The sequence below is a fragment of the Fringilla coelebs genome (assembly GCF_963513975.1).
Source record: "Fringilla coelebs genome assembly, chromosome: 3".
NCBI classification, from domain to species: Eukaryota; Metazoa; Chordata; class Aves; order Passeriformes; family Fringillidae; genus Fringilla; species Fringilla coelebs.
Genome location: NC_140030.1, coordinates 96673256 through 96701241, shown reverse-complemented (window position 1 = coordinate 96701241; position 27986 = coordinate 96673256). Strand labels below are relative to the sequence as shown.

Sequence of the window (27986 nt, the reverse complement as noted above, 5' to 3'; positions counted from 1 at the left end):
ACAAAGCCTTTGGGGTTTAGCAAAAGGAATTTTGCTTTTTATTATAACTTTCCTTTGAATACAGTGTCATTTGTGCTTCTGATCTCTGACCAGACATGTTTTTTAAAAACCTCAGAGTCCTCATGTAAACCCCTGACCTACAGTAACTGCAGCTCAATGATGTGATGGAGAAGGCAGGTTGGATAGCATTTTACTTAAAAAATTATTTCCACAGGAAATGATTTGATATACATTTTTAACGAAATTAGTTAATTCGGCAACTGGTTACAAAGGCTACATTGAATTAAAACTCTCCATACAGGTACTTCCTTCCTATTGCACTTTTAGAGTAGGTTCAAGTCCATCACAGAAAAGTTCTTGCAGCCCAAGTGGATGGATGAGTTTGTGATCATAAATGCATGTAAGACATCTGTAGCAAATGGTTAAAAATTAATCCTGCAAAAGCTGAGATATACTGAAATGAGACCAATGTCTTCAAACCAAGAGCCATTTCCTAGAGTTGTGCACACAGGAGCCGGGTCCGTGGGGCTGAGTGGGCGCTGCAGGCAGAGATCCTGCACTGGGGATGTGCGTAGTCCTTGGGGCCAGCTGCCCTCAGTCCCTGGGTGCCGACGGAGGCAAGTCTCTGTTGGGAGATGGAGCATAGTCCCTGGAAGCCTGCGGGGGTAGCCGAGGGCTTGGAGGATAATCCCTGGGGCCCGGAGGGCCGAGGGGACGGAAGGGAGGATGCCCACGTGCGTAGCCTCTGGGATCAGGGGGAGGTGGGAGTGGGCCAGGAGGCAAACATGGACTAGGTAAGAAATCTCTTCCAGCTGGAGGTGGCAAGGGAGGACCACAACCTAGAAGGAAAGGAAATCACGGCGTTAAATCAAGTCTTGCTTTAACCTAAACAGAGAAGCTCCTGATTAGTTCCTCAGTTTGTCATTTTCTGGAGCAGTTCTGGAGTGGATCACTGTCACATGCAGGACTTCAAAGCCCATAAATTATTCTAGAAACTTTTGGCTGCTGGTTTCCATTTTAGAGTAAACAAGGAAAAGTACCCTGGCATTAAGGAGGCTTGAGAAAACCCACCCAGTCCAAGCTTACTGAGCCAGCTAAAGCCTATGAAGCATGAGGAAGCCATATGCTTAGGAAAAGCAGCCCTGGGTCCTGCAGTCAGGCTCCAGGAAGTGAAGTGTCAGCACAGGGCACTGCTGCCGTACCTGGGGGCCCAGGGAGAGGCCGAGGCCTGAAGTGCCCCCGTGGAGGAGGAGGTGGCGGTCCTGGCAGTCCGTAGCGAATGGGTGGTGGTGGTGTAGGCCCCATCACTGGAGAGCTCATCACAGGTGTCCCAGGGAAAGGAGAGGGGCCTTTGGCACCAGCGTTACCCTGGGCAAGATGAAGTTACACCTCAGTGAGTTACTGCAGCAGACAAACACTGACACTGCTGCAACCCAACCACTCACGCAGAAGCAAACAGGTACAAGGGGGAGAGAAAAGAAAGAAAAATTACCCCAACACACTCCAAACCACATTAACCAGGCAGAAAACAGGGACAGCTACTGCACCATCATCATCCCTTCTCCCTGCTGGCACTATCCAGGAGTGAGTGGTTTAGAGAGACAAGTTTGTTTAGATGAAGCTGTACTAAAGAAAAGTTCAAGCCCTGTTGAGGTGCCTTGGTAGAAACCCCTTTGGTAAAGGACCTGGAACTTTGAATGATATATGGAATTGTGCTTAAACACCTCAAGTAAGTCAGCTACTAGGATTTTTGTTGTAGTCACTCCAAAGTGTTTGCCCACAGTCCTTAACAAGAAACATCTTATTGCCTCAATCCCACAAAACCAGAGAGCAACTGTTCATTAGAGAAGCCCTTTGAGACAGAGGGACCAGCCCTTGGTTAGTTCCACAGAGCAGTTGTTATTCAGCAGTTCAGAACACCACACCTGTTACTCCTCTCCACCAAAGCAAAATCACCATGTCTAGCCTTGGAATACTCACTGCAGCTAGTTCCATGGAGGAAGGTGAAGCTGTAGTTACACTGGGGGCTTCAGACTCTTTGGGAGAGGGTTGCTTTTGGGGTTTTTTTGAACAGCAAATAGGGATAGTGAAAGGATACAGACAAGACAGAACACAATACAGTTAAAGAAGCAGGAGGAAGTACAGTGAATCACATATTAAAAAGGCTTCCTGAAGGCTGAGGTGTTCTCAACTCACCACTCCATCAATTGTTGTGGAAGGGGAAGAGGTTCTTGGCTCACTGCTGATTAGGGACGACACAGCAGGCCCAATATCTAAAAAGAGAGCCATGAATAAGTGTCCTACCATGCCAAGGGAAGGGAAGGTGGGCTTGAAATTGCCTTTTTGAAGGAAAAGAGTAACGAGTAAGTTGCAGTTGGTTGCAGACTACGCAACTTACCAGGAACAGACATCCTTCCAGGCAGGTCTGGAGGCCTTCGTGGGGCAGGGGGGCCATCCACCATTTTACCTTAACAGAAACGAGAACCCCAGAGACCCTAAATAACACAAGCCTGAGCTATTTCTTATTAATAAAACCCTACCACCAACCACTCATTAGTGTATTAATAAAGTAGCTATTAATACCAACATTCCTAGAACCAATATCTGACCTTAGTGTTTCTGGGTTTGTAACCTAAGAGGCAGTTGTCAAAAAAGGGGAGTTTCACTGCTTACCAAATTCACCCCTCACACCTTCCCTTCGAGGAGCAGAGAGGGGCCGGGCAGGGACATCAATCATCTGTGTGGGGGATGGATTTTCTCCACTCACGGGTGATGGGCCAGAAGAGCCATCTCTGCTTAAGGGCCCTGTGCCAAAGAAATAAAACCACTCGATTTACTTTTCTACAATTTAGCACAGCCCTATATTTTTATGATGTACTGACTCCAAGACCAAAGGTTTTGGGAGAACCAGCAGCATTTACCTCGTCGTGCTGGGATCTGGCAGTCAGGTCTGCCTGGAGTTGGCTTTACAATGACTGGTCTTTGAAGCATGATGATTTTTTGGTTTACCTCTATTAATCTGATTTTGGAAAATAAAGGTCTCTTATTATTATTCAAACAACACATGTGAGTTGTATGTATTATAATGTAACAAGACAAACTGCATTTTAAAAGGTTACAGCTTTCACCAAGAAATGTTAGTTTAGCCATCAAAACAGTTTAACAGTAGTTAAAATAAGTAACTTAAAAATGCACTGCACATTCTGAGCTTCCCCCCCAGGCAACTCCCAGCATGTTCAAAGAGCAATAATAGAGAGGGTCTGTTCTGTACTTACTTCTGTCTCAGGTTGGCTGCTTCTCTTTTCTCTTCAGCCAGAGCTCTCTCAGCAGAGCGGGCAATGAGCTGGGAGGGAAAATTTTGTCAACTGCATTACTGGCACCAATGTGACATCAAATATAAACTGTTGGCATCAGAAAAGGACAAACATTCTTACCCAGTTGTCATGTGCCTTTTTCTCATGAGAAGCAATCTGAGAAGTAAAGAAGCCATTTAGTTTTTATCTAACTATCAGTATCTCCAATAACTCACCACAGAGCACTGGAATGATGCAGAAAAAGATAGCACAGCCAGCAAGTAAGAAGTTTACCTGGTTTTTGTAAGATCGCTCTGTTTTTTGCAATTCTTCTTCCATATCTTGGATCCTTTGTCTGTACAAGAGGAAAAAGGGGGAAGGAGAGATGTTTGAATAAATTTTCCTCAGTAGCTGAAATAAATGGAAAATCGATCTTCAGAAATTCAAGTTACTTGTAAACTTTCACTTCCTCGATGGCCAGCACGGCTTTTTCATCTGCAGCACACAATTTCTGCTCCTTCTCCTGACGCTCGTACTCTTCCTGGGTTAGTTTTCTGCATGGGAAAAAAAATGCACCATATAGTCCAGCATTCTCCATCTATTACAACTCAAAATCCTGCCAACGACAACAATATCAAAATCTACAATAATGTAGATTTTGATATGTAGAAATCACAGAGACAAAAAAGGGATTTTTTTAGAAAGATAGACAGAAATCCTGTCTTTTGAAACCAACAGACAAACCCTTTGTGTATAAAACCTTAAAATTACAGAGTTGACTAGAAAGTTCTCTCAGCTTCTGAGGATCTGTCAGAATCTATCAACTGCAGACAGTTCATCCCTTCAGATCCTGTAGTTTTCCTAGCAATGCCACATATTGCAATCCAGATTTACAAGGTACAAATAAGGAAATCCACTGGACTGACACCAACCATAGGAAATGAAGAAATGGATGTGTGGTGAGAAGGGACAAATTTAGGGCCAGGTGACACATTCAATAGTTATTAACCATGTGGGAAGCTTTTTCCAAGTATTCTCCATACTAATTCACTGCACAACCAATTTCCAGTTGTTTTATAACCTCATGGTTCAGTATTTTTTGATTTTTGACATTTTTCTGGAAGTATTTAAAAGGTCTATAGTGTGTTCCTAACTTACAAGAGCTACCCCACAAAACTGGAAACATTTAATTAATAGCAAATGAATTATTGCTAATAGCCAGTTCAACATAATCCATTTCCTTGGCTAAAATTCAAAGCAGTTTTCCAGAAAAAAAAATTGCCAGAAGTTCTTCATTCTAATCAAGAAGTACTAATAGGCAGTGTAACAGTCTCCTGTATATTTTGGAAAGAACAGAAATTCTTCACAGAGGTCAAGATGAAGTTTTCCCTGAAAGGTGGGTTACACTCCACCTCTCCCTTCTAAGTTTATTACACATAGATCCATGGAAATTACAAGGTCAGGCAGTTTCATTATAGCCTCATTTCCAAACCTGTGCTTCCCCAGGCCAACACACTTAAAACCATAGGAACTTCGACTGCTTCTCCATCATAATTTCAGCTTTTCTACAGAATTTAGCTGAGAATGTCCCTGAATCCTATTCTCAAATTTTCCCCACAAAACTGAGATGGTATTACAGACATTTCAGTAAGTAAATAAATTAATGAGGAATGAATACATACAGAGCAGATCCTCACCACTGGCAATTCATTCCCCTCAACTGCCATCACGAATTCAGCCTTCATTTAGCCCTTTGAGAACGCAAAATGCTCACAAGGCTGAAATACTGAAGTTTCTACATTATGAGAATTAGAGTCACCAAAGAGAAGTCAGAGTAACAGAAATCTTAATGGCCCCTATGTTCTCCTTGACACTTCTGGATGATGCAACAGAGCAACCACAGAATTTGCAGACCAAGCCACCCACTACCCTCTCCAGAAGTTAAAAAGTAGAAAGCAATATGGTGTGTGCATACTGACAGTCTTTTTAGAATCTCTGGAATGGTGGCAGAAGTAAAGAAAGGATGCCAGCTTCAGCTGTATTGAAAGAGTTGCCATCACTCATTCCAACCACAACTTCCAAGTTCTTTGAGCCTTCTGAGTGAAAAGCATTTGGGCAGTGCCCATGATACAACAGACAGAGTAAGGAAAGGCTTACTTCTGGAGTGCCATCTCCTTCTGCTGGTACAGTTCACCAAGTATCTCCACTTTCTGCTGAAGAGTTTTGCATTCATTTTCCAGTTGAGTTTTGGCTGTATGCAGTGAAGAGGAATCGTGTTCCAAAGTTTTTATCTTCTCTGTTGGAGAAGCAGTTGCAGTAAGAACCATGATGGCCACTTACACACTCTGTTTTTTTTTAAGCCACCAACAGCACTTCATCCTAAGCAGTTATTTTGCTAAACCTACCTTCTAGCTCGTGCCTTGCTGTTACTTCATCATTCAGTTTGGACTGCAGAAGATTTCTGTCCTCTTCAACTATGGATAACATTGTTTTGACCTGAAAAAAGGAGCAGCGAGTTTATGATCATAGGAATAGCAGTAATGTGACTGCAGTAATTAGATACTTGTACAACATACCCTGGAGACATCCATCATCTGCTTAATCTGAGTCCTCATCTTCTCATTCTCAATATCTAAAAGAGGAAAATATCTTTGTTTTCCCTGTTTTTTAATCATGAACAAGTCTGTGGACAACTGTTTAAAGTAACACTCCCTACACTTTAACCCCTACATCCTCATATGGTCAAAGGAAAAAAACCACCAAAAATCACGAAGTGTAAATTTCCAACCCACATACACTTTATGTGGAAAGAAGGACCCAAAAAAAAAAAAAAAAAAAGAAGGAAAAAAAAAAGGAACAAAAAAGGTTTTCAAAACCAGAGATGCAGCAAATACATGTGCAACATCACAAATGACAAACTGCCTCAATAGCTTTGAAAACATCTATTTTGGTCTTTCAGATTTAAAAAATGTGATTACCTAAATTAGTTATTTATCTGGAGGCAAGCAGAAAGCTCATTAAAAATTCATCTCAAAAATAAATGTACCACAACAACAAAGCTGAGACTCTCAGCTTGAGGAATGTTCTTAATTACCAACCTTTATACACAGTCTTTACAACTGTGTCACTACACTCATGGATTACCTAAAAGGTAATCTAAAAGCAATTATTAACCTTGTAGCCAGTTCCTCCCTTCAGTTAGGGACATTTTGTGCTTGAGGATAGAAGCTGGCAGCTCTATATGCATGGATCCCTCTTGTTCCCTCTCTAATATGCCATGAGCATGAGCACCACATGATCCTCAGGTGGCATAACCATACCTGGCAACTCTCCATTGGCCAGATCATCCTCTGGGCTCCACTCATGCCCTCTGTCATCCTTCTTGGTCTCTGAATCCATGTCCAGCTGCTTCAGCTGCATAATGCAATTGGTTAAAACCTAGTAAAGAAATCAAAGGTTCAATTGCCCTGCATTTTGTGAAGTTTGACAGAGTATTTTATGGTTGAACAAGCTGACTATAGAGAACCTACTTCAATTTCATTTTCTTTGTAGGCAAGTGTCTCTTCTATGTCCTTCTGAGATTTCTGATACAGCTGAATCTGCTCGCGGAGCTCAGAATGCCTCTCACTCCAACCTTCAGCTTCTTTTAGCAGCTGTATGAAGCACCAAGGCAAGATGATTATTTGCTGTATTTTTAGTGAATGGTGTATGCAATTAAAGTCTACTTTACTACCAGTTCTGGTGATAACTGATCACCATGGGTTTACCCTTTATCATAGATAAAGGGTAAACTTCAGTTATCAGGCTCATGGCTGTTCCACTGGCAGAACTGGATGCTGGGAATCTTTCTGCAGTTTATTATTATATGGCTTTACAAATCTGACATTTTCTCAGCTAATATCCCAATATCAAACTGCTCACACACCTCAAAATATGAGGAAATTAGTTGCAGTCCAGAGATAATCAAAACATATTTCTTAAAAAGCCACATACTTCACACATGAAGAAAGAAAACAGATATTTACAATCATTTGAAAAATAACTGTCCTGATATTCCAGGGCTAAAACTCCTCCCCATTATCTTTGCTTTCTGAAATACTTTCTGGCAATTCTTCACTGTTACCGCCTTGAGCCCGGATCCCAAGTGGCAATATCTCCATCAGGCCTTGACAACCACCTCAGCACAGACTTTCTGTGACTTTGCTGACAAAAACTGCATCAGGAGAACTGGCAACGCCTTCATACCAGAGATGGGGCTCAGATACACAAACAGCCTGTGCAAGCAGGCACAAAGCATTTGAATTTTATCATGGTAACAGAAAACATGGAATTCTGCCATGTTAAGAAAACAGAGACATGCTAAAGCTACACTCAAAAAAAACTAGGAACAAAAGCCAGATATTTTGTTTGAAAGACAAGGTTGCCTGGCCTGGGTATAACTTACCTGCTCCTTGCTCTTTTTCAGTCTAGCATTCTCTTCCTGCACATGATGAAGCTCAGATTTCACCTTTTCTTCACTCAGTTTAGCTTCATTAAGGGCTATCTGCACCTACAGATACAAAACAAAAAGGAACAAAACAAAAAGGAACAAGAAAATTAAGTCAAACTATAGGGGAGCAGCAGCTACAAAAAACCTGGTTAAATGGAAAAGAAAAAGGTACATATGCACAAACAACCTGCAACCTGCCAAGCCAGCATTTTCAATTCCATAGATAAGAATTTTCCTGGTACAAAAACCTGTGACTCTTGAGAGGGTGTAAATAATTCTTTACCTCTGAAAGCTCTGCAGAATGCATAGTGATAGCTTCCTGAAGCTTCTCCAAGGACTTCTGGGTTTCAGAGAGCTAAGAAAAAGATGAGCAGTGACTTAGTGTTATCCTGGCACAAACCTCAGCCTGAATAATTATTTAACCTGTGTCTTCTGGAAGCATAAAAGCAAAGTCAAAACATGAACAAACTTCTATTTCAAGCATGCATTTGCTGGCAGCAACATAGCACTACCTTATCGATAAGGTAAGGAATAGAAACACTCAGCAAATTCGAATCAACTTCTACCTCTGACTTTGCCTGTCTGTGGCCAGGAAGTTCCCTGTACACCTGTGCAGTCCACAACGAGAGGAACTGCTATCATTAGCAGCAACCTTTGACCAAAATAAGGCCAAAGAGCTTGTTGATACAGAAAACTGGGCTTTAAAATGAAGAAGGAGAAAACAAATATCTCTGGACAACAAGAAAGAGGGGCAGTTCAGAGATCTTCACACTTACTGTAGAACTAAATGCTGCTCTGAGTACAAGAAAATGTCCCTTCCCAAATGGAAGCCTTCAGCTTATATTGCCAAGGAACTTTCTGGCCATCTAGGAAGTATTAGATTAGCCCATGACTTGAATGCATCTGTTTATGTGTGAAAGCACATAACCACACAAGTCCATCAAGATCTTAAAAAAAACCCAACAAAAACAACAAACCTACAAAACCCCAAAAAAACTCCAAACAAAAAAAAAAAATCAACAGATTAATCCTTTGATCTTGGGATAAACCTAAAATTTAATTTAATCTCTCTTTTTTTAGGTGGGTCACCTTGTTTGTTCTACTCTATCTAATCCATCATGTCATGACCATGTTTTAGGGCGTGTCAAGCTAATGACAATGTAAGACACAAGTGTAATTGTTCTAACCTTTTTCTGTTTCTTCTCATTCTTTTTTCTCTCTGTTTCAAGCATGGTGTGCAGATTTTTCACTTTGTTATCTAGCTGCTGATTTGCTTCTTCCAATTCTTTTACAGTGTCCTAAAAAAAAAAAAAGGTGTAAAAGACCAACCTAAAGCAAAGTATTTTTATTTGTATTGCTGCTTTCAGTACAGAGACAGTTAACTTTCTCTTACCTTAAGCCCTGCAGTTTCATCTGAGAGAATGTCCTTTTGTTCTTGGGTCACTTTCACAGATTCCTTTGCTTCCTTTACCTAAATACAACAACCACACAGAACTGAGGAAATTGTCAACATTATATGCAGCACTAATAGAAAATAAAAATGTATTAAATGTTGCAATGACTGTGTAATTAAAGCAGTAACAGAAAATTAAGAAAAAAAGGACAACTCAGAGCAATACCTTTTGATCATATTCTGACAGCTTTTCTAAGATTTCTGTTTTTTCTTGCAGCAGGGTTTTAATCTTTTCAGCAAGTTGTTCTTCAGTCACTAGGAAGAAAAAGAAAGCTTACAGTAACTATACTTTATACACTGGGGGAAAAAAATCAGCTATCATTACTACCACTTCAAGGAATATTTTCAAGTAATAACTAAAGCATAAATTAGGAGAATACTAATTCCTTGGCAGTCAGCCCTTTCTGCATCTCCAGCTTTCACTTGAAGTTAGAATTGAAAACAAGACAGTACAGCCGACACAAAGCACAAAGCTCCTGCATCCACTTCACAGAAGCTGCTCCCAGAACCCAGAGCAGAGTGAGATGCTGGCTACACACAGCTGAGGAAGAGTTGACGGTGAGGATCTCAGAGCAGTCTCAGACACTCAGGGAGATGCCATACCTTCCCTAACAACCACCCTTCTGCTCTATTGAAGCTGAATGTTTCATCAGCAAAAGCAAGAGGATGAAAGCTCTGAAAGATCTACTGGGAACACAACAGAAACAGCTGGGAGACAGCACCAGTAGGTCTTAAGGAGCTGCTCTGCTTAGACCTCAAAAGGGCTGTGACCAAGCAGCAGCCTTCAGGCATGCATTTGCTTTTCACTCTAAGCAAGCCACCAATGAACTCTTAGGACTCAATGAAAATCATTAACATACTTCAATTATTTTATTGGAAGTTATTTAAAAACCACCTAATTGTTGTTGTTTTTCAAGTCCTAAGCCACCTTGATCTGGATCTGACTGCCTCAAGCACCATTTGCCTCACAGCAAACTCTGCAGCACAACAAGGAGCACTGGTTGTTCTAACTGCATCCCACAGAGTGCAATGGCAACTGCTACTCCTCCTTTCCCTCCCACACGAGCGCTCCTGGGACAGTGAATTCCAGGCCTTTCCTACTCTGTGAAAAGAGACAGCGAGTGGCTGCCAAGGTTCAAGATAGCTCTCAGCAGTTTAAGGGAAGCAGCAATCCCCACATTAGCTTGCCCTCCCAATTATGCTGTCATTAAGAGAGGATAATAGATTTTTATCCTTGGGACTCCAAATGTAATCTATGTTTTAAAGCATTTTTGTCACTGTTAGTATTCCTCTATTTTGGATAAAGATTTTAATAACAATGTGGCCTGTATCATGCTTGAAGAATATCTATTCGTTCTGACCTTTAGCAGTTTCTATAAAGCATCAAAAAGAAGAGTATTTGGGTGGTGGAATTAAATCCATGTTCCTAGATTTTTTAGGAAAGTAATTTCTGCACCACCAATACCAATATTCTTCCTGCACTACAGAAATCACCTCAGAGATCTAAGATGGGCTTTTTTCAGCTTATTAATTCTATGCTGTGTAGAAAGAAATTGCAGTATAACCACAATGAAACTAGAGAGAAATGACTGGTAAGTAAAATGTGAGGGAGGAAGAGACAGAGTTTCTATGAAGACAATTCTTCCAATTTCCATTTTTTATTCAATTATGAATTCCAGCAATCACCCTACTTTGATTTTTTTTTCTATTCAGTACACTTTAATTTTATAAACCTGAAGTTGGAGAAAAACTCATGTAAAAAGTGATGTGCTGGCCACAGGAACGCCTGCATTTAAGAGTGTCTCTTTGCAACTGCACAGCAGCCAGTTTCAGACTCCCCTCAATCCAAAAAACAAAAGGAACTAGCTCCTACTTTCTGAGCGAAACAGCAAGCAAAGGCAGACCCACTGCTGGTCAAAAAACCAAAACAAACTCTGCCCCATGGACCAGTGGTTCACATTTATGTTGAGCAAAGTGGAGCTTTTCCTTGCCCTTTACTTTACAGGTGCAAGTTGCTTTGATCAGGAGAAACAATGCATTATCAAATGCAAAATTTAAACCCTCAGATTCAACTAAGTATCATCTACTGGCCAAGCTTATACTGTAACCTTGGACTGAGCATTCTCCTTGAAAGGGAGTGAAGATGGATACTTGGTCCTCTGAAACAGTATAAATATTCAAAGCTAATGCCTAAGCATTAACTACACTGAAGAGAGAAACTTACCTTGATATATTCTACTCTTTACCTACAGAAGAGAACAAACAAACAAAAAGATTAGCCAGAAAAAGTGATAAGTGAAAAATGCTATTAATATTCCCAACGGAAAAAAGTGACCACTTCCATGCAGGTTAAAGCAGCATATGGAAAACACACCCATCACTGCCAAGGAGTGTTGAGTAACACTACAAACAAGCTTAAGCTGCTTTCTAATAAAAGCTCCCAGGCTAAAGCCCTGTCCCAGAGCCTTAGTAAAGGTCTGTTTACTTACTCACTAAAGGGATACCGGCAACTGCCCACAGCTAATTTGCACAGAAAATGAAGCCATTTTGTATCAAACCACAAACTGGCAAGCAGGAAAAAAAAAAAAACCTTTGCAAACCCCAAAAAAACCCCCAAACCCTTGTATCCCAGTTGTGTACCCTCTAAAGCAATATGTTTACATGACAGGTGCTTGTTTCGAAATTAACCCCATAAAAGATGACTTTCAGAAGCTTTTTTACACTGTTCTATTAACACTGGTTTTTGCATTTGAAACTGACCCAGTGTACTCAATACCAAAACTTAGCAAGGGAAAAAGCTATCAATATTGTTACAGAAAAGATGTAGTTTTAGTTTATTTTTGTCAGGCAAACATGAAGCATTCCACAAATTTCTAGAGCATATCATGACTAAACTGTACAGCTATAAAATAAATTTGCCTATTTGATTCTCATCTCTCAGCTCCCAAGGAAAAGCACTGCTATAGTTGAGAATTGGTGATAGACTTCTTGCTGCACAGAAAATTATCCATGTAGGAATGAGGACAAATGGAAGAGGCTCTCCAATGAGAATTAATATAATGGTTTTAGGTTTCTAAATGCAGCACCTGCAAGCAGCAGGACAACATGAAGTGGGGAGGATTAACTGTTTGTTTTGGATATAACCAGCAACATGTTTAAGCAGATGGAAGGCTTCTCATTTCAAAGATATGCTGACCCTTTCCACAGCGTTCTTTATTTGCATCATACTCCTCTATGTTGCTTTCAAAATTACCTCTTACTAAGCAATCTTCGATTACCAGCTTATAGAAAATGCTTCTTGGTACTGCAGCTTACTTTAGCTATTCAGCCCAGCATTTAGTTCCCATTAATGCTCTAAACAGAAAAAGTAAAACACAAAAGACTACATATTGCTTTGACTTCAGTAATGCTGAAACAGTTTAACCATACAAAGGACCATTCAGCTGGTGAAACATCAGCAGGCTTGCAAGCACGAAGTATACTCACTGAAAGGCAGGTTCTCCAGAAAAATATAGCAAGTGTGACAATTCCCACTAAGGCAGTTATAATAACGGGCTCCCATGGAAGTCCGTGGAAATCAGGCCCAGGACGCATTTCCTCAGGCAGCGTGGCGACAAACTGCAAACCGACAGCAGTGACAGTTATGAGTGTGCTTTCATTAAATAGGGGGTAAAACAAGCAGCCTGACAGGTGCCTTTATTCCCCTCATAAAACCAGAGAACCATCTGGAGGTTTCTTGTAATTTTTCTGCAAACTGAAAACCAAAAACGAAGAAAACCACAGAGCAGCCTAGTGCTCATACTTCAGTGCAAAACTCTTGAGTACCAGTAGGACACCTGACAGTGCCAGTCTGCCGGCAAAGAAGAGCCACACCAAAATGAGTACACACTGATGTGCACAATTTGCGCTAGATAGCACTGGTAGTTATTTGACCTGTTTCCAAATAAAGCTATAAGGATGGAAAACTATAGAAAAAAAACCCAAACAGTTTTACATCTGGACACCTGTACCAATCCAGTGCAAATGGCTCAGATCTTCTCCCAGCTGCTGCCCCTGTCAGAGGGTCATATGACGTGAGTCTCCTCCTCTACCTGGAGGTCAGAGAGCACCTGGGGAAGGTGCGAATGCTTGGTACTCGTTAAGGGGCTCACAGTGACATGGCATGGCGCTCAGGAAACAAACTGTGCGAGCCACACGGAAGCCGCTGCCTTCTCCCTTCCTTTCCTCCTACTTGCCCCCTCTCTCCCTACCTTCTCCACAGCCAGCAGAGGCGGGGGGAACAGAAAGGAGAACGCACACCTGCCCCTGCAGAACCCGGCCGGGGGGCGAGCTCTCCCCGCCATCCGGGGAGGCCGGCAACGATCCCTGACGCCAGCGGCCGCCTCCGCTCCCGCGGGATTGCCCCACATTACGGGCCGGGGGCGCGAAATGCCAGCCGCCCTCACGGCGGGGTGCGCCGGTGGGACCGCCTCAGGGGCCCGCCTCGCTCGGCGGAGGTGTGTCACCGCCCGGGTCGGGCGGCCGAAGCACCTGCGCCGCTCCTCACGGCCCGCCCGCCCGCCCGTCCGCCCGCCGCCGTTTCCCTGCCCTCACCTGCAACAGCCTCCGCCGTCCCGAGGGCTCCACCACCGGCCACCCGCTGCCGCCCGCGGGATCCATGGCGGCCCGGCAGCGCCAGGCACACGTCAGTCCTCCTCCCTCCTGCCCTCCCTCACTCCCTCAGGCCCCGCCCCTCGCGGCCTCCCCGCCCCCGCCCGCGTCACTCGGCGCGCGCCGCCGCCACTCACTCGCCGCAGCAGCTCCCGCGCCTCGGCCAGGGCCCCCCGCCAGGCGGCGCCCGCATCGGTACCTGCAGGGCGAGAGGGGAGCGGCGTCACCTCACGGGGCCACACGGGAGCCGCCTCGGCCGCCGCGCTGGAGCACGGCCCCCGTGCGCCGGGCCGCTGGGGAAAAAGGCAGCCAGCCCTTGGGAAAGTGCGCTGATACTCCACAGGCGGCGTTAGGTGGGGTGCCGCAGGACAGGACACGGCTGTGCGGCGGCATGGTGCTGAGCCTGCCTCAGACAGAGCATACCCATCTCCAGCCGTGAATCAGAGCAGCACACACTCTTCAGTTCCTAACCGCGAATCCTTCCGATTAGTTCCCGGCAGTGTCACAGAACCACAGAATATTCTAAGCTGGAAGGGACCCACAAGGACTGTCAAATCCAACTCCTGACCCTGCACAGGACATCCCCAAGAATGACACCATGTCAAATACTCCTGAACTCTGTCAGTACTCTGTAAGTATGGCAAAAGCTTTAAACCATCTCCAGCTCTGCCGTGTCCTGAATACTGCCCTCTCCTCTTGCGCCTTCTTCTGCCACACGTCCAGGCCAGCAGGTTCCACAGCCACCTGCCCAGCCTGTTTTCACATTGCAGAACAGCCTCTGTGACCAGCCATTCTACCATCGTCCACCTTGTTACTTCCCAGCACTTCTACCAGCCCTCCTAAGAATTCCTGCCAAGCAGCATTTAACCACAGTTAAGGGAAAAAAATGGAAAATGGTCTAAAATACAGCTGAACATCTGACTGCTTAACCAGTAAGTTATCCATGAGCCATTTAAAATTCCTTAATTTTCTTGGCATTCAACCTAGAGCTTCCTTCAGATCTTAGAAGCTGCTCAAAAGCACTTGGCCCTGGAGATGGTACAGCACCTCAGCAATGTACAAAAACTAATGAAGACGTGCCTGGATTTTCCTAAATGCTCAGTGGAGAGAGAATTATTAAGCATAATCAGAAGTGAAGGAAGAAAAGCAAACTGAGAGTAGCACTGAGAATACAGTCAAAGATTGTTTCATACCGAAACAGAACCAGGAAAGATGGATCCCTCCTTGGCATAACGATGAGACAGCACTCCAGTTCCAGAGGGATAAGGCCTCAGCCAGAGGGAGCCAAACATTTCTCCTACTCCAACACACAGAGACATTATTGAGCTGCCTGAGAGGGAAGCTACACACCACCTTTCCTGGAAAATAACATGGACCAGAGACATGGGCTAAAAAAGAGGGCACACTGTTCTGCGAGCTGTTCTGTCTATAGAAAGTGACCTTTATACTGTCAATCCCTGCAAAAGAGGATGAAACCTGGCCTGATGGTGTGCTTCCAGGGATTTCTGCTTTCTCCACTACCATCCTGAGACACAGTCCAAAGAGCTCTAACTCTGACACTCACAAGAGCACTTTCCTTTTTCCTACACAGCAAAACCATAGTAGAAAAACTGCTGTGCTAAATTTTGTACAGCCATTGTACATAATATTGTACAGCAATACAGTACTGCCACTAGAGGGACTGTCACCAATCAGGGAAAGCCATGAGGATTACAGCAACATAAAATGAAAGTATCAGTGAAAACTCCTGCTATTTGTCTAAAAATCCTTTAAACTATGCATGTCTTCAAGAGCAAAAGAACAAAATAAGCCAATTCTGAATGGTTACCTTCAGCAATGTGTTCGCTGGCACTCTCTCCTGAATCAACTGACCCAAAGGAAGTATCTTCCAGGAGTGATCCTCTTTCACTATCATACCCTTCTTCAGCTTCTCCATTATCTGAGAAGTTGGCCTCTTCATGCTTAGATGGAACATTGACAGCCCTCTCCTCCTCCTCTTCAATAGGCTGTTCTGGCCTCTTATCTTCAGTGAGCTGCAGAAATTCCTGATTGCCCTCATCAATGGTATTTGGGTTTCTGGTGGAAACACTGTCATATTCAGCCTCTTTTGCACCATCTGTGACAGAGAAGGAGATATGAATTAAGCACAGAGCTAATGTGTATTATTTACTCTCAGCTACAGTGAAATGCTGCCTGTAACCAAGCTTTCGTGACACTTTTTAAATATTTCAGCTTGTGTATTACTTCCAGTATATTCTCAATCAACTTTCAGTAATATCTAATTAAATGTCTGTATGAAATTCATGCAAGATATCAACCACTGACCTTGCAGTGAAACACTGCAAGGTGAAATATTTGCATCATTCGTGACCTTATCAGAAATCACATACTTAACATGTATTACTGTAAGAGGAGCCTGGCTAAAAGTGTATCTTAACCCAGTAAGTTTGCAAAAGACTCTACCTCTGGTTCTTGCCCAATCAAAAGATGTTTGTTTGGTATTGCTACTCATGCACTCTTTTATGAATGTGGGCAAAAATATGATTATAAGGACATCCAAGACTTTAGGTGCCTGGATTTAGTACCTGAACTTTGCATTAATGACCAGATCTCTCACAATCAGGTGATAATTAGTTCAGGGGGAAAAAAAGCCCTCCAAAAAATTCTGCAGGTTAGTATATGTGAATCCCTGTTTCTTAAGGAGATACAGACTTGTCCCGAATGGCTCCTTACAACCATATCCATGCATGGATCTCACTTCTCTTACACAGAACTTGATCCATAAGAACAGGTGTGCTGAACTCAGTATCTTCCCTTAGGATTTGTCCCTGAGCCACTCTCATCACAATGCTAAAACTATGCATCAAAAATAAGCAAGATGCCAGGTTATTGCACAAGACCTCTTTAGATTCTACTTGCGCACTCTCTTCTTAAAGTTTCTCTGTGTTAGTGCTGCTGCTAGTACTTCCATTTCATCTATTTATTAATTGGTTTAACCTCCTACCTTGAATGTGCAGCTGGTCATCTTCCTGTTCTGGAGGAGAAGCAAGTGGGACACTCTCACCAGCAGATGAATATTTACTTCTTAATGAATATATTAACTCTTGAATATCATCCATCAGTGCACTCTCCTCATCATACAAATCCATCTCCTTCACCACCTCCTCCTTATTTTCTACCACCCTGGAATCCAGAACTTTTCCTACAACATCCATAATGCTTGATTCTGAAAACTCCAGTATCTCGTCCAGAGCTTTCTCTATGTCTTCATTATTCTGGCTCGCCTTCTGAGCAAGCTCCATCTCCACCGTCATGTCATGGAACATGGCTTCAACCCTAACCACGTGTTGGAGCCCAAGGTACTTCTGTAGGCGCATCACGCGCTTTTCATCCAGGAACTCTCTCATTATTGAGAGCTGCTTCACAGATTCACTGAAGTCTGTTACCATGTCACTGGTGGCTTCTAAGCTATCTGCAGGGCTGGGGACATATGCAGATTGCTGGTGGTCGTTTCTTGTTTGCTCTAAATTTTGCACCTCTTTTGAGTCTTTCTGTGAAATGCCCTCTGGGAGAAGATCTTTCCTTTGGTCAAAGTCATTGCTGTCTTTTGTGTGAGGAGATTGGAAATTATGTTCTTCCACAGCTGATGGTTCCTCAGGTTCAGAAGACTCCTCATCAGCTTCCGTGACATGCTGCATCTCATCCAATTTAGCATCTTTTCTTACTGATACGTCAACTTCTTTGTTCCCAATCTCACTTGCATTTTGCATGCTGATTGTTCTGTCCTCCTTAGGGAATGAGTTTGTTTCCTCTCTTGTTTTGTAAGTAGGATTTGGGGTTCCTGAAACAGCTTTGCTGAGTCCTTCTAATTCAGGATTTGTATTTTCACCACCTAGTGTATTACCCTGGGCATTTGCAGCCCTTGCTTGTGACAACTTTGCACTTGCTGCATTCTCATCTTCCAGTAGCTCATCATCCACTTGTTTCAGGTCAGGGTCATCTTCAGCATCAGATTGCAATTCTGCTCTTTGTGTTGTTTCTTTAGCCAAATCTTTGTTAAGATTTCTGTCTGATCCTGCATCCTCAGGATGAGCAGTTCCTTGATGAGCAAAATTATCTGTATTAGTGTTCTGCGTAGTGCTTTTTGATTTTTCTTCAGGAGAACTTTTCTCAGTGTTTTCTTTAAATGCTGGCATCTTGCCAGGATTTCTTGAAAGTTTTTCATTCACATCTGCCTCTGAATACTCAGTCTCATTTTCCCATGGCCTAGGTTGCTCAACAGCTCCACTATAGCTTGAGTCTCCTTCCTTTGCAGGGGTTTCTTTCAGGTTTCTCTTTTTTATTTCCAGTTCTTTGTTAGAAGAGGCAGGATTTTCATTTTCATGATCAAATTTCCCTGCTTGTTTTACATCTTCTTCATGTTTGAGAAGTTCTTTTTCCACAATAGGCATTCCACGCTCCACTTTCTGTCTCAAGAGGTCAATATCTCCTAGGTCATCTTGAGGTGCATTTTTTACTTCTTCCACTGGTTTGGCTGGAACATCAACTGGAGGTTTGTTCTCAGCTTCTCCCTTCTCCATTGTTTTCTCCCATGGTCTTTTGTACTTTAAATCACTTTCCAAGGACTCCTCCGAGGTATCGTCCTCAAACTGTTTCTCACTTTTCTCTATTGGAGCAAATGGAACTCTTTCATGACTTTTGTTGATATCATCATCAGATGGTTCTGAAGCATCTTCCTTGTTTTCAAGAAATGATTTGGACTCCAGAGCACTGCCTGGAGTAGGCAAAGCATGAGGATCAGGCACAGCTATACCTTTCAGTGCTGCAGAATGTGACTCTCTTCCATCAGTGAGCTGCTCTTCCAACTGTTCAGTTTTGTTGGCTTTTTCTTTTGAACTCAGATCACCTGTACCCACAGGTTCCTTTCCAAGGAGTTCTTTGGACACATCCTCAGGCTGAGTTGTTGCTGGTGCTTCTCTTTTACTAATTAGCACCACCTCCTCCTGTTTCTCTTCTGTTTGTTTAGATTCAGACCTGTCTACACTTACACTACCACCCAAGTTCCTGCTCTTACTGAAGGCATCCTCAAGAATTAATGCATCTGAATTGGTTTCCTCCTCATTGTCTCTTTGGTTATTTAGCTTTGTAGCACCCTTTGCACCTTCATCAGGTTTGTGATTTTGTGACTCAACGTCATTGTTTCCATCATCTTCTAAATCCACAGGGGATGTAATTTCATCCTCTGCCATAAAAGACAGCAAAGGGATTTCTGCAGACTGATCTGCAAACTCTGGCTCCTCCTCTTCATTGTGAGGATTAATGCTCAAATCTTCATTTAAATCATCTTCCAGTGATGTAACAAGGCGAGTCACTTCATCATCTGATACAACAGCATCAGCAGTTGAGCCAAATTTTGTTTTTAAGTTCATAGAGAGCTCTCTGTTTAAAAGTGTATAGGCATTGACTTCAGTCTCTTGGTCAAGTTGGCTGGTTTCACCCTGAGAAATACTAGTGTTTTTGGTGTTTTCACTTTCTAGCCCTTTTAATTTTCCATGTAGCATTCCTTTTAAGTGCTCATGTGCAATTTGATCTCCCTGAGAGTTTTCTTTGTGACTATTGACACTGGAGTCTTCCCCAGTATTTTCAGTTCCTTCTGTATGAGAATTGTCAGCTTTGTCTGTCAAGACAAGGTTTTCCTTTTCTTCTTCAGCTCTTCGCTCAAGATTGTCTGTCTCCAAAGCACCAAGGGACTTTCTTCCATCAGTCTGTTCAGCTTCTTTATCCTTCTCCATTTCAATTCCTTCAGCTGGTTTTGTCCCTGGATCACTCGGTTCAGTTTCCCCTTCGTTTGCTATTGTCTCTTGCAATGACTTCAGAAGTTCATCCACATTATAATTATCAAAGTCATCCCTTCCTCCATCAAAGCAAACAAAGTCTGTTTCCTGAAATGAAAAACAACATGCAGTCAAAAAATAGTATTTTCTTTATAGCAGTAATGAGACCAAAAACATTTACCTACTTAAAGAGAGATGCAGCAGCAAAGTAAATTATGTTAATCACATAGAATTAACCCCTTAACCAAAGCTCTCTCTGAACCAGTGGAGGTTTTACCCAAGGACTCATAAAAAAAATCTAAAGAGATTTTGCAGGAACAAAGTGTAGGGCAGCAATGGAGGTGGCAGTATTACACTACACTCATCACCATATGTACTGAATGAAGAACAAGTATATTGCTGAATGCCAGTGAACTAAAGAAAACAAACGTTGCTAAGCTTGTGTGTCACAACCTCTGTTAACTGCTGTCCCCTTAAAGGACCAAGTCCTCCAAGCAGGAGCTCCCTGTCACACAGTTTCTGAAAAATAAATAGAAGCAGTACGAGACACAGTTTCATAGAACCATAGAATGGCCTTGGGTTGAAAAGGGTTTAAAGGTCATCAAGGTCCAACCTCCTGCCATGGGCAGGGACATCTTCCACTAGACCAGGTAGCTCAGAGCACCCTCCATCCTGCCTGTGAACACTTCCAGGGATGGGGCATCCACAACTTCTCTGGGCAACTTCTTTCAGTACCTCCAAAGAATTTCTTCCTAATATCTAATCTAAACCCGCTCTCTTTCAGTTTGAAGCCATTCCCCTTGTCCTGTTACTACATGCTCTTATAAAAAGTCCCCCTCTATCTTTCTTGTAGGCTCCCTTCAGGTACTGGAAGGCTGCAATTAGGTCTCTCTGCAGCCTTCTCTTTTCCAGGCTAAACAATCCCACATCTCTTAGCCCTTCCTCATAGGAAAGGTGCTCCATCCTTCAAAGCACCTTGGTGGCCTCCTCTGGACTCATTCCAAGAGGCTGATGTCCTTCTTGTGCTGGGGACCCCAGAACTGGATGCAGCACTGCAGGTGGGGTCTCACCAGGGCAGAGCAGAGGGGCAGAATACCCTCCCTTGCCCTGCTGGCCATGCTGCCTTGGATGCAGCCCAGGATTCGTGCGGCTTTCTGTGCTGCAACACACAGCATGCCTAATGCTACAGCCTCAAAAAGGCTTTATTGACACAACTCTGGAGTTGCTGCTATTAGTGCATGAAAGCCAGTCACGTGTGAAAGGGTTGCAGGACCAATTCTAGAATCAAAGGGCTGAGTGTACCCAGTTTTGTTTGCTTCTGACAGTACTTTAAACTTGGAAAGTTTGGAAAAGAAGCCATTTTGATTACACACCAGAAGGCCTATGCACAAGCCAGCTAGCAGGACATATAGAATTCAATCCAAACAGAATTCTTTAGAAGAAAACCATAACATTTGAGAAAAGGAAGGTCAATGCCCACATTTTGGGCTGATGCTTTCACACCCATCCACATACAGAGCTGCACAAACATTCCACCCCAATACATACATGTGCACCTCTGCAAGTATGTAGCTGCTTACTAACAAAAAGTTACTAAAAATCACTAGCATCCCAGATTTCTTCCTTGAGAATTTTACTGAATGCCGAGGTAAGAAACAGTAAAACCCCAACTGAAGAAAAAAAAACAGAACAACTAAGACTTACATCTGTTGGTAATTCTAGCTCCTCATTGGAATAGCTATGATTTATTTCAAGTAAATCCTTTGGAAAATATCCAAAATCACTTCCAACCTGCAAAAAACCAAACACGAATGCAAATCAGTAAAGAAGGTTTACAAATGACATGACTATGTAAAAAATTGCAGACACCAGTAGCAAATATGTTGAACTGACTCTCAAGTATTCCAAATACAGTTTAACACAGCGAATAAAAGAAGACCAGTGATGCTTTGTTTATGCCAGAGTTTTCACTGAGGTTTTACATTTCACAACAGCCTTATGAAGCTGGTTTAAGTTTTACTGTTCATGTTTTAAAGCCTGACTTACAGCAACTTATTAGGAGAGTTGGGAATAAATCACAGGCCTTCTGACTCAATTGCTTTAACTGCTATTGTGCAGGCACCAGAGGCACCACACATACCTCAAGGATTTTCTCAAGTAGCAAGCAGAAGAGGATCTTTGACTAATAAGATTTACATCCACACACAATATTATAGCCCAAAATATGCTCAACTTGGAACTTATGGAAAGAAATTCTTAAAGCAGATTGTAGGGAAATGCAAAATTGCATCATTTTAACATACGGAATTAATAATTTAAAAACCTTTGTGGAAAATACACCCCTCCTCCTCTGTGAATGCATTGTTTCTCTTCAGTGCCTGACACAACCAAAAAATCAGTCACAGAATGGTGATTTTCAATGTGCTAAGGCAAGTCAAACAGTGGAAGACAAGAATCTCTCTTATCACTCACCAGATATGATCTACACAGAGTAATGCTCACACTTAAGAGTTCTGAGAACAGCTGTCAAGAAGCCAATATTAATAGCATGCAATCACTACACTGATTAGATAATTGAGGTAATTAGAGTCTGGTGGAAACACCTAGAAAGGTACAAAGTTCCTAGACAACCAAAATATCTGGGGGAAAAAAATAAAGTTGGTCATTTCCTCGATCATTTGTTACAGGAGATGACAATTGCCAATTTTCTTGAAGAGTTTGTGTGGAGAGAACAATCAGCTGAAGTTCAAACTAAAAAAGAAACTTGGTATGGGATATTAGGGATACACAGATTTATTGTTACACTAATAGCACTGAAACAGGTTAACCTTGCCTGAATCTTTCTGGATTTACAATGGTATTAAAAAAAAAAAGAAGAAGAAGAAATTAGTATCTAGTAATTAATATGTCCTAATAAGGACTTCCTTTTTAAACTACTTCTCATTCAGATCTTACCTTCCATAGTTGATATCTCTGAAGTTAGTTACACAAGTATTAAGAAACCCCACATTGTTCCCTCCCCACCTTTTGTAAACACATATTGCTCTCTTACTGAAAACAGATCATGTATGCATGATTATTATTGGGAATTATGTTTACTATTGGGAATTACCAATGGGAATGGGAAATTCATTTAGACAAATCAAAGTAAAAGCTTGTCTTTGTATAGTACACTAGAGTTTAACTGTAAATTAGCTTATTTCTCTCTCTAAACTTCAACTCCAGTTTTTAATGATCTTTCTGAAAACAAAAGTTATAGCTTCAAAGCCTCCTTACAGACTAATCTCTGTGACAACCATTATAATTAGGCATCACAATTTGAAACTCCTTTACTGCAATCTAATCTGCTGACCATACAAGTCCTCTGCAGTGACCCAGTTTGCCACTTCTGTGGTTTATAAGCCATATGGAATTTGCCTGCCCAAAATTTCATCTGCTTCTCTCCTTACAAGTCCTCTCTTGTAAGAGGGAAAAATGCCTCATTGTGCGAATAAAGGAAACATTCATTCTCTACAGACATGACAGAGGAAAGGCATTATCAATGCCAAGTGTATAAGGGAGAAATAACCACTCTCTTCCCAGCTAAAAACTTGTGTATGGACAAAACATGTGGCTATGTGTACAGCATCTGGCCCCCCGGTGCCCACATGTCACAGGCAGCTGCTGCAGATTCACTGAACAAGAAGTGACACTCTCACATCATCTATCAGAAAACAGACAGCTGGGGAAGATGAAGGTCAAATCTTTTTAATCTTAAAGCCCACATCCCTAAAGCACAGGCATCACAGGTAACTAAAACTTCAGAATACAGGGCAAAGAAGAGCTGGTTTGCACCTGCTGAGCATTGGCAGTGTTAAGGAAACATAGTATTGCCCTGACCCTCTGAGTTCTCCAGAAATACTGCCTTCCTGTTTCACTTAATTTTATCCATCCTGTCTTCTTTTCTATTAACCTATGTACAAGGTTTGAAAACAAACAAACAAAAACAAAGCAAAAAACAACAACACAAAGAAGCCACAATCTGCAGTTAAGTCAATTTCTTGTAATATGAGGCCAGAAATGTTTTTTTCAACCTTGAATTAAAAGTATTAAGTTAATCCCTTTGCCATAAGATAAAATATTCTTAAAGTATCTTTCACAAAATGTTTTGTGAAAAAGCAGCAGGTTTTACTTGGAATGATCCGAAGTACTTCTGGATTTTCGGACCCTGCTAAAGCGAGGGCAGAATACAAGAAAAATGCACAGGAGTCTATACAACAACTTGATGGTGTAACCAACACAAGATTGATACTGAAGAGGAGACTGATTTACAGCAGAACATTGTGCAGAGGACAACAAGAGCACCTGATATGCTCTCTCTTTTGGCTTTGGGGGAAAAAAATCAAGCATTTTCCTGCAACTGATGTATTAATTCCTAACATAAAACTACTATTAAATAATGGTCATAGAGTATTTTCCAAGCATTTGGCTTTGCTTTACTATTGAGGTTTAGAGAGCTCTGCTAAAAACTACAGGCCATATAATGCATAGTATACATATTACAGCTGGGTTCCAGAATTTTTTCACATGCAAAATACCCAGTGACATAGTGTGTGCTCTGTAAGCAATTTAATATTCAAGACTGGCATCATAAAATAAAGGAGCTATTTTGTCAAAATACAACATGTTTGCTGGCACAGGGCAAAAAAAAATCAACAATGGCTTGAAAAGGGTGGAATGAATTAGAAAAGCAAAGGTAAATAAAGCCTAGTCCCAACTGCTATAGATTTTTCAGCCTTGGTGAAAGGCTTATTAGATCATATCTGTTTGGGTCAGAAATACTATTGTATTTCTCATGCCTCCTTCAAATTGATTTTGGAATTAGAATCTGTATTTACGACTTGTTTGAAACAAGCCCCAAGTTGCATTAGTTGAAGCTTCTCATACATACATTCCCTTGAACTCTGCTCACACTTCACAATCAGAACTCCAGTTAGCCCTTGATTTCATAGCTTCTATTCTGCCCTAATAAACCCTCTCCCAAAAAAACCCCAAACTTTGGGGAATGAAAAAAGGCAGCAGGGTACATGGATGGGATCAAATAATGCACACAAAGCCCACATGAAGTCATGCAATGAGATCCCAAAAGGGCCATGACAGAAGGTAGCATGCCTTCCATGGCATTGGAATTCTTTTAATGGCAGACCTCACTGGGTAGCCTGGTTTGAATTAGCAAGCAGCAACAGCTTCCCCCTGGCTCCAAGACTTCACACAGCAGACATGGCTGGCCTGCATAAATCAAGCTGTCCAGCCAAACCTGGCATGAGAAATCAGGCTGCCCAGCCAAATCTGACACAGGAAGTCACGATACAGAGATCCCAGTGCTATCTGTGAGTCAGGGACAGGGGCAGCTGTGCCAGTGCCCTACTCAAAATGCAAAGGCAGGCACCTCTGACCCTGCTGCAATGCTTCCATGCTGGTTGTTGCAGTGTTAGGATTAATGCAGCAGTAGTCAATCCAAGAGGAAAAGAAATAAAGGTTATAGCCACTAACCAAAAGGAATCAGTCTGGCAGCACTGCCCTAAAAGGAGCACTGAAAATCGTGTAACACAGTTGAAAAATGACAAAAAATAAAATGGAGCTTGGCAATTCTTCCCAACCTGCCAACTGCAGCTTTTACTTTAAACTCAAAGCAAACATCCTTTTAACTTGGAGACACACCTAACTGTTGCATGAGCTGCCTATCAGTGAATAATTAAACTGAATATTAACAAAGCAATTACCTTAACCTGCTGTCTGATCTTGCAGCCTACATTATGCCTTGTTAGAGGATGCAAAATCGGCCCCACGCTGCTACTCTGCATCTTGAGAACTGGCAGCCCTGGAAACCTGTACCAACTAATTACCCAGATTATTTATGGTACAGTACATGTCAGAAGGGAATTACCAGCATGATAGAATTATTAACTCTTTAACCACGTGCTGCAGTTTTTCTGTTCACTTCTGTATCCTTGTAATTGGATTCAGCTCCTACTGAGAGCTTGGCTGTCCACGCCCAGCCTGAAGTGGTTACAGAAAGTGATACATTCTGACTTTCATTAAACCACTGGCCCTACAGTCAACACCCTGGTGTTTCAAGCACCCGAGACCACTGTCAAAATTGTTTATCCTTTGCAGAAAACTAGAGTAAGCAAAGAGGTTGAAGTAAACAATTTAGACACTAAAAAGGATGTAAGGGAAACATGGGGAGGAAGCAACAGGGACTAGGTCTAAGCAACCTCTGGACTGCCAACATTTTCAAGGGAAGCCCAAAGAAACTGCTCTTCCTCCATGGTATCTCAGTTCTGCCTGGGCCAGGCAAATGAGGTGCTTACAAAAGTCAAGAGGAGCTTTCTATGAAGTAACTGCAAGTATGGGGATGTTTCTTCCCTATTAGCAGAAGCCTCTCAGATTGTCCAAGGATGCTGACTCAGACAAGGCCACTACTCTGCAAGCTACAGCAGAGCTAAGAGAGACAAACCTTTTAGAAATCAAATTTACCCTAATCCTTCCTAGTTTTACTACTTATTTTCCCTCCAACTCTGCATGCAGCTTAGATAAAAAGGGGAAGAAGGCAGATGAATATTAGGATGAGAAGCACAATTAAAACATGCACATTCAGTGATCTTTAGCAGGATTACAGAGTGCAGGATAAGACCACGTCATGGGAAAACACAAGCACAGGCTTAAGCCTCCCTAAATGGGAAGGGAGGCTTAGCTTCCAGGTGGCCCTGTTGCCACCACCACTGACAGTGCTGTAATAGGAGGTTTTCAATACAAAGGCAGTTTTCTAACAGTTTTTAGACACATTAGAGTTGCCCATTTTTCACAGCACTCAAGGTTTGATCAAACCTCATCCCATTTCCCACTAGCCTCATGACAAAGCAGCATTCACTGTGTTATTTAGCCATGTTCAAAACTCCAAGCATTCCCTTACAAGGCAAAAGGACTGAAAAAAGATTACCAAGAAGAGCAAACAGAAGAAATGTTCTACAGTACTTACGCTTCCAGCCCAAAGCTCAGTGGATTCTCCTATTAGTTTATAATATACATACACTGCTTCTCCCTTCTTAAAATTTACAAAGCGACAATCTGGACCTTTAAAATCCTGCACGGCCTTCCCTCGGCACATTAACACTGTCCAAAGAAAACAAAGAGAGGAGTATGACTTAAAAAATTATTTATATTAAAACTCTTTGCTAACTGGCAGTAAACAAGACCTCACATGCACCACTGCTGTTTTCTAGATTGGGTCAAGAGATAAGAAAGTAAATTGAAAGTATAACTAATAAATTAATAAAAATATAACTAAATTGAAAGTATAACTAAGAAATTTTTAGCTATAATTAACACAAACAAACAAGCCAAGTTATAACTAAAAAAAAAAAAGGCAAGTTATAGCTAAAAAAGTAAAGCAAGCATTCTAGTCAAGACAAGGGTTTGACAAAGCACGGGAAAACTACACTTCAGGGGTGAGCTATGAAGCTGATTATTAATGGTAAATCAGAACGATGACATCTGTGTCCCAGCGAACCGGTCCTGAAATTATCCCAGAGAACACCCAGAGAGCGGGTTTATCAGAAGAGGGCTCTGCAGTAGGGGGAGAAAGCCACACAGGGAGCTGCGGGGATCTGAAAACTTGGCCAAGCAGAGAGGGACGGCGCGCGTGGGCGTCGCGTTCCCGTTTCCCCGAGTCTCCCCAATTTCCGTGCCAGAGCCGGCGGAAGGAAGGAGCTTAGGGAAGAGCGTGCGGGAGGCATCTTCGCCCACAACTCCCTGCCGGGGCCGTGCCCGCCGTCCCCCACTCACTGCTGCACTCGAGGTCGGCGCAGCGCTTGCGCTCGGCGAAGCGGCGGCCCAGGCCGGCCGAGGCGGCGGCGGCGGCGCAGCGCGGGCTCGGAGGCGGCGGCAGCAGCAGCGGCAGCAGCAGCAGCAGGGCGAGCAGCAGCCGGGGGTCCGGCGGCGCGGCTGCGGCCATGTCGGAGAGCGCCGCGGAGGGAGGGAGCCGGGCTGGGAAGGAGGGAGCAGACACGTCAGCAGCGCCGGCGGGAGGGCGATGTGGCGGGGGAGGGACAAGCCCAGCCCCGCCGCCGCGGGAGGAGGGCAGCACACTCCCTGCTGGCGGCAGGATCCCGATCCCAATCCCGGTCCCGAGGAGGCAGCACTCCCGACCGCTGCGCCGAGCAGGAGTCCGGCTACCTTTCCTGCTTCGCAGGCCTGAAAAGAAGAAAGGTCCTGCCCCTTACTTG

General features: G+C 42.8%; 1 protein-coding gene across 2 annotated transcripts; it reads right to left on the bottom strand.

Annotated features, from left to right (window-relative positions):
* Positions 1 to 17: 17 nt before the first annotated feature.
* Positions 18 to 27716, bottom strand: MIA3 (MIA SH3 domain ER export factor 3). 2 transcript variants are annotated; one of them, XM_084203153.1, is made up of 29 exons: positions 27547 to 27716; positions 26741 to 26874; positions 21424 to 21510; positions 16890 to 19827; positions 15714 to 16001; positions 14023 to 14084; positions 12722 to 12853; positions 11460 to 11481; positions 9402 to 9490; positions 9176 to 9253; positions 8970 to 9080; positions 8066 to 8137; positions 7738 to 7842; positions 6824 to 6946; positions 6614 to 6731; positions 5870 to 5925; positions 5699 to 5789; positions 5451 to 5589; positions 3746 to 3847; positions 3588 to 3648; positions 3435 to 3470; positions 3276 to 3343; positions 2922 to 3019; positions 2674 to 2805; positions 2399 to 2467; positions 2197 to 2273; positions 1981 to 2052; positions 1203 to 1368; positions 18 to 839 (listed from the first exon to the last, which is right to left on the bottom strand). In XM_084203153.1, exons 1-29 carry the CDS (start codon positions 27713 to 27715, stop codon positions 595 to 597), a joined length of 5940 nt encoding a protein of 1979 aa, XP_084059279.1. In that variant the 5' UTR covers position 27716; the 3' UTR covers positions 18 to 594. The 2 variants fall into 2 exon arrangements, with proteins under 2 accessions (XP_084059279.1, XP_084059280.1); XM_084203154.1 differs by lacking the exon at positions 1981 to 2052.
* Between the last annotated feature and the right edge of the window lie 270 nt (positions 27717 to 27986).

Bases quoted from the DNA above. Each gene is read 5' to 3' on its own strand.
- MIA3 (XM_084203153.1), bottom strand. From the start codon at position 27,715: ATGGCCGCAGCCGCGCCGCCGGACCCCCGGCTGCTGCTCGCCCTGCTG. The intron at 9,081-9,175 runs GTAAGAGAAAGT...TTTTTTTTTTAG, and splicing joins ATGAAACTGCAGGGCTTAAG to GACACTGTAAAAGAATTGGA. The intron at 5,926-6,613 runs GTATGGTTATGC...TTCCTCTTTTAG, and splicing joins GGCCAATGGAGAGTTGCCAG to ATATTGAGAATGAGAAGATG.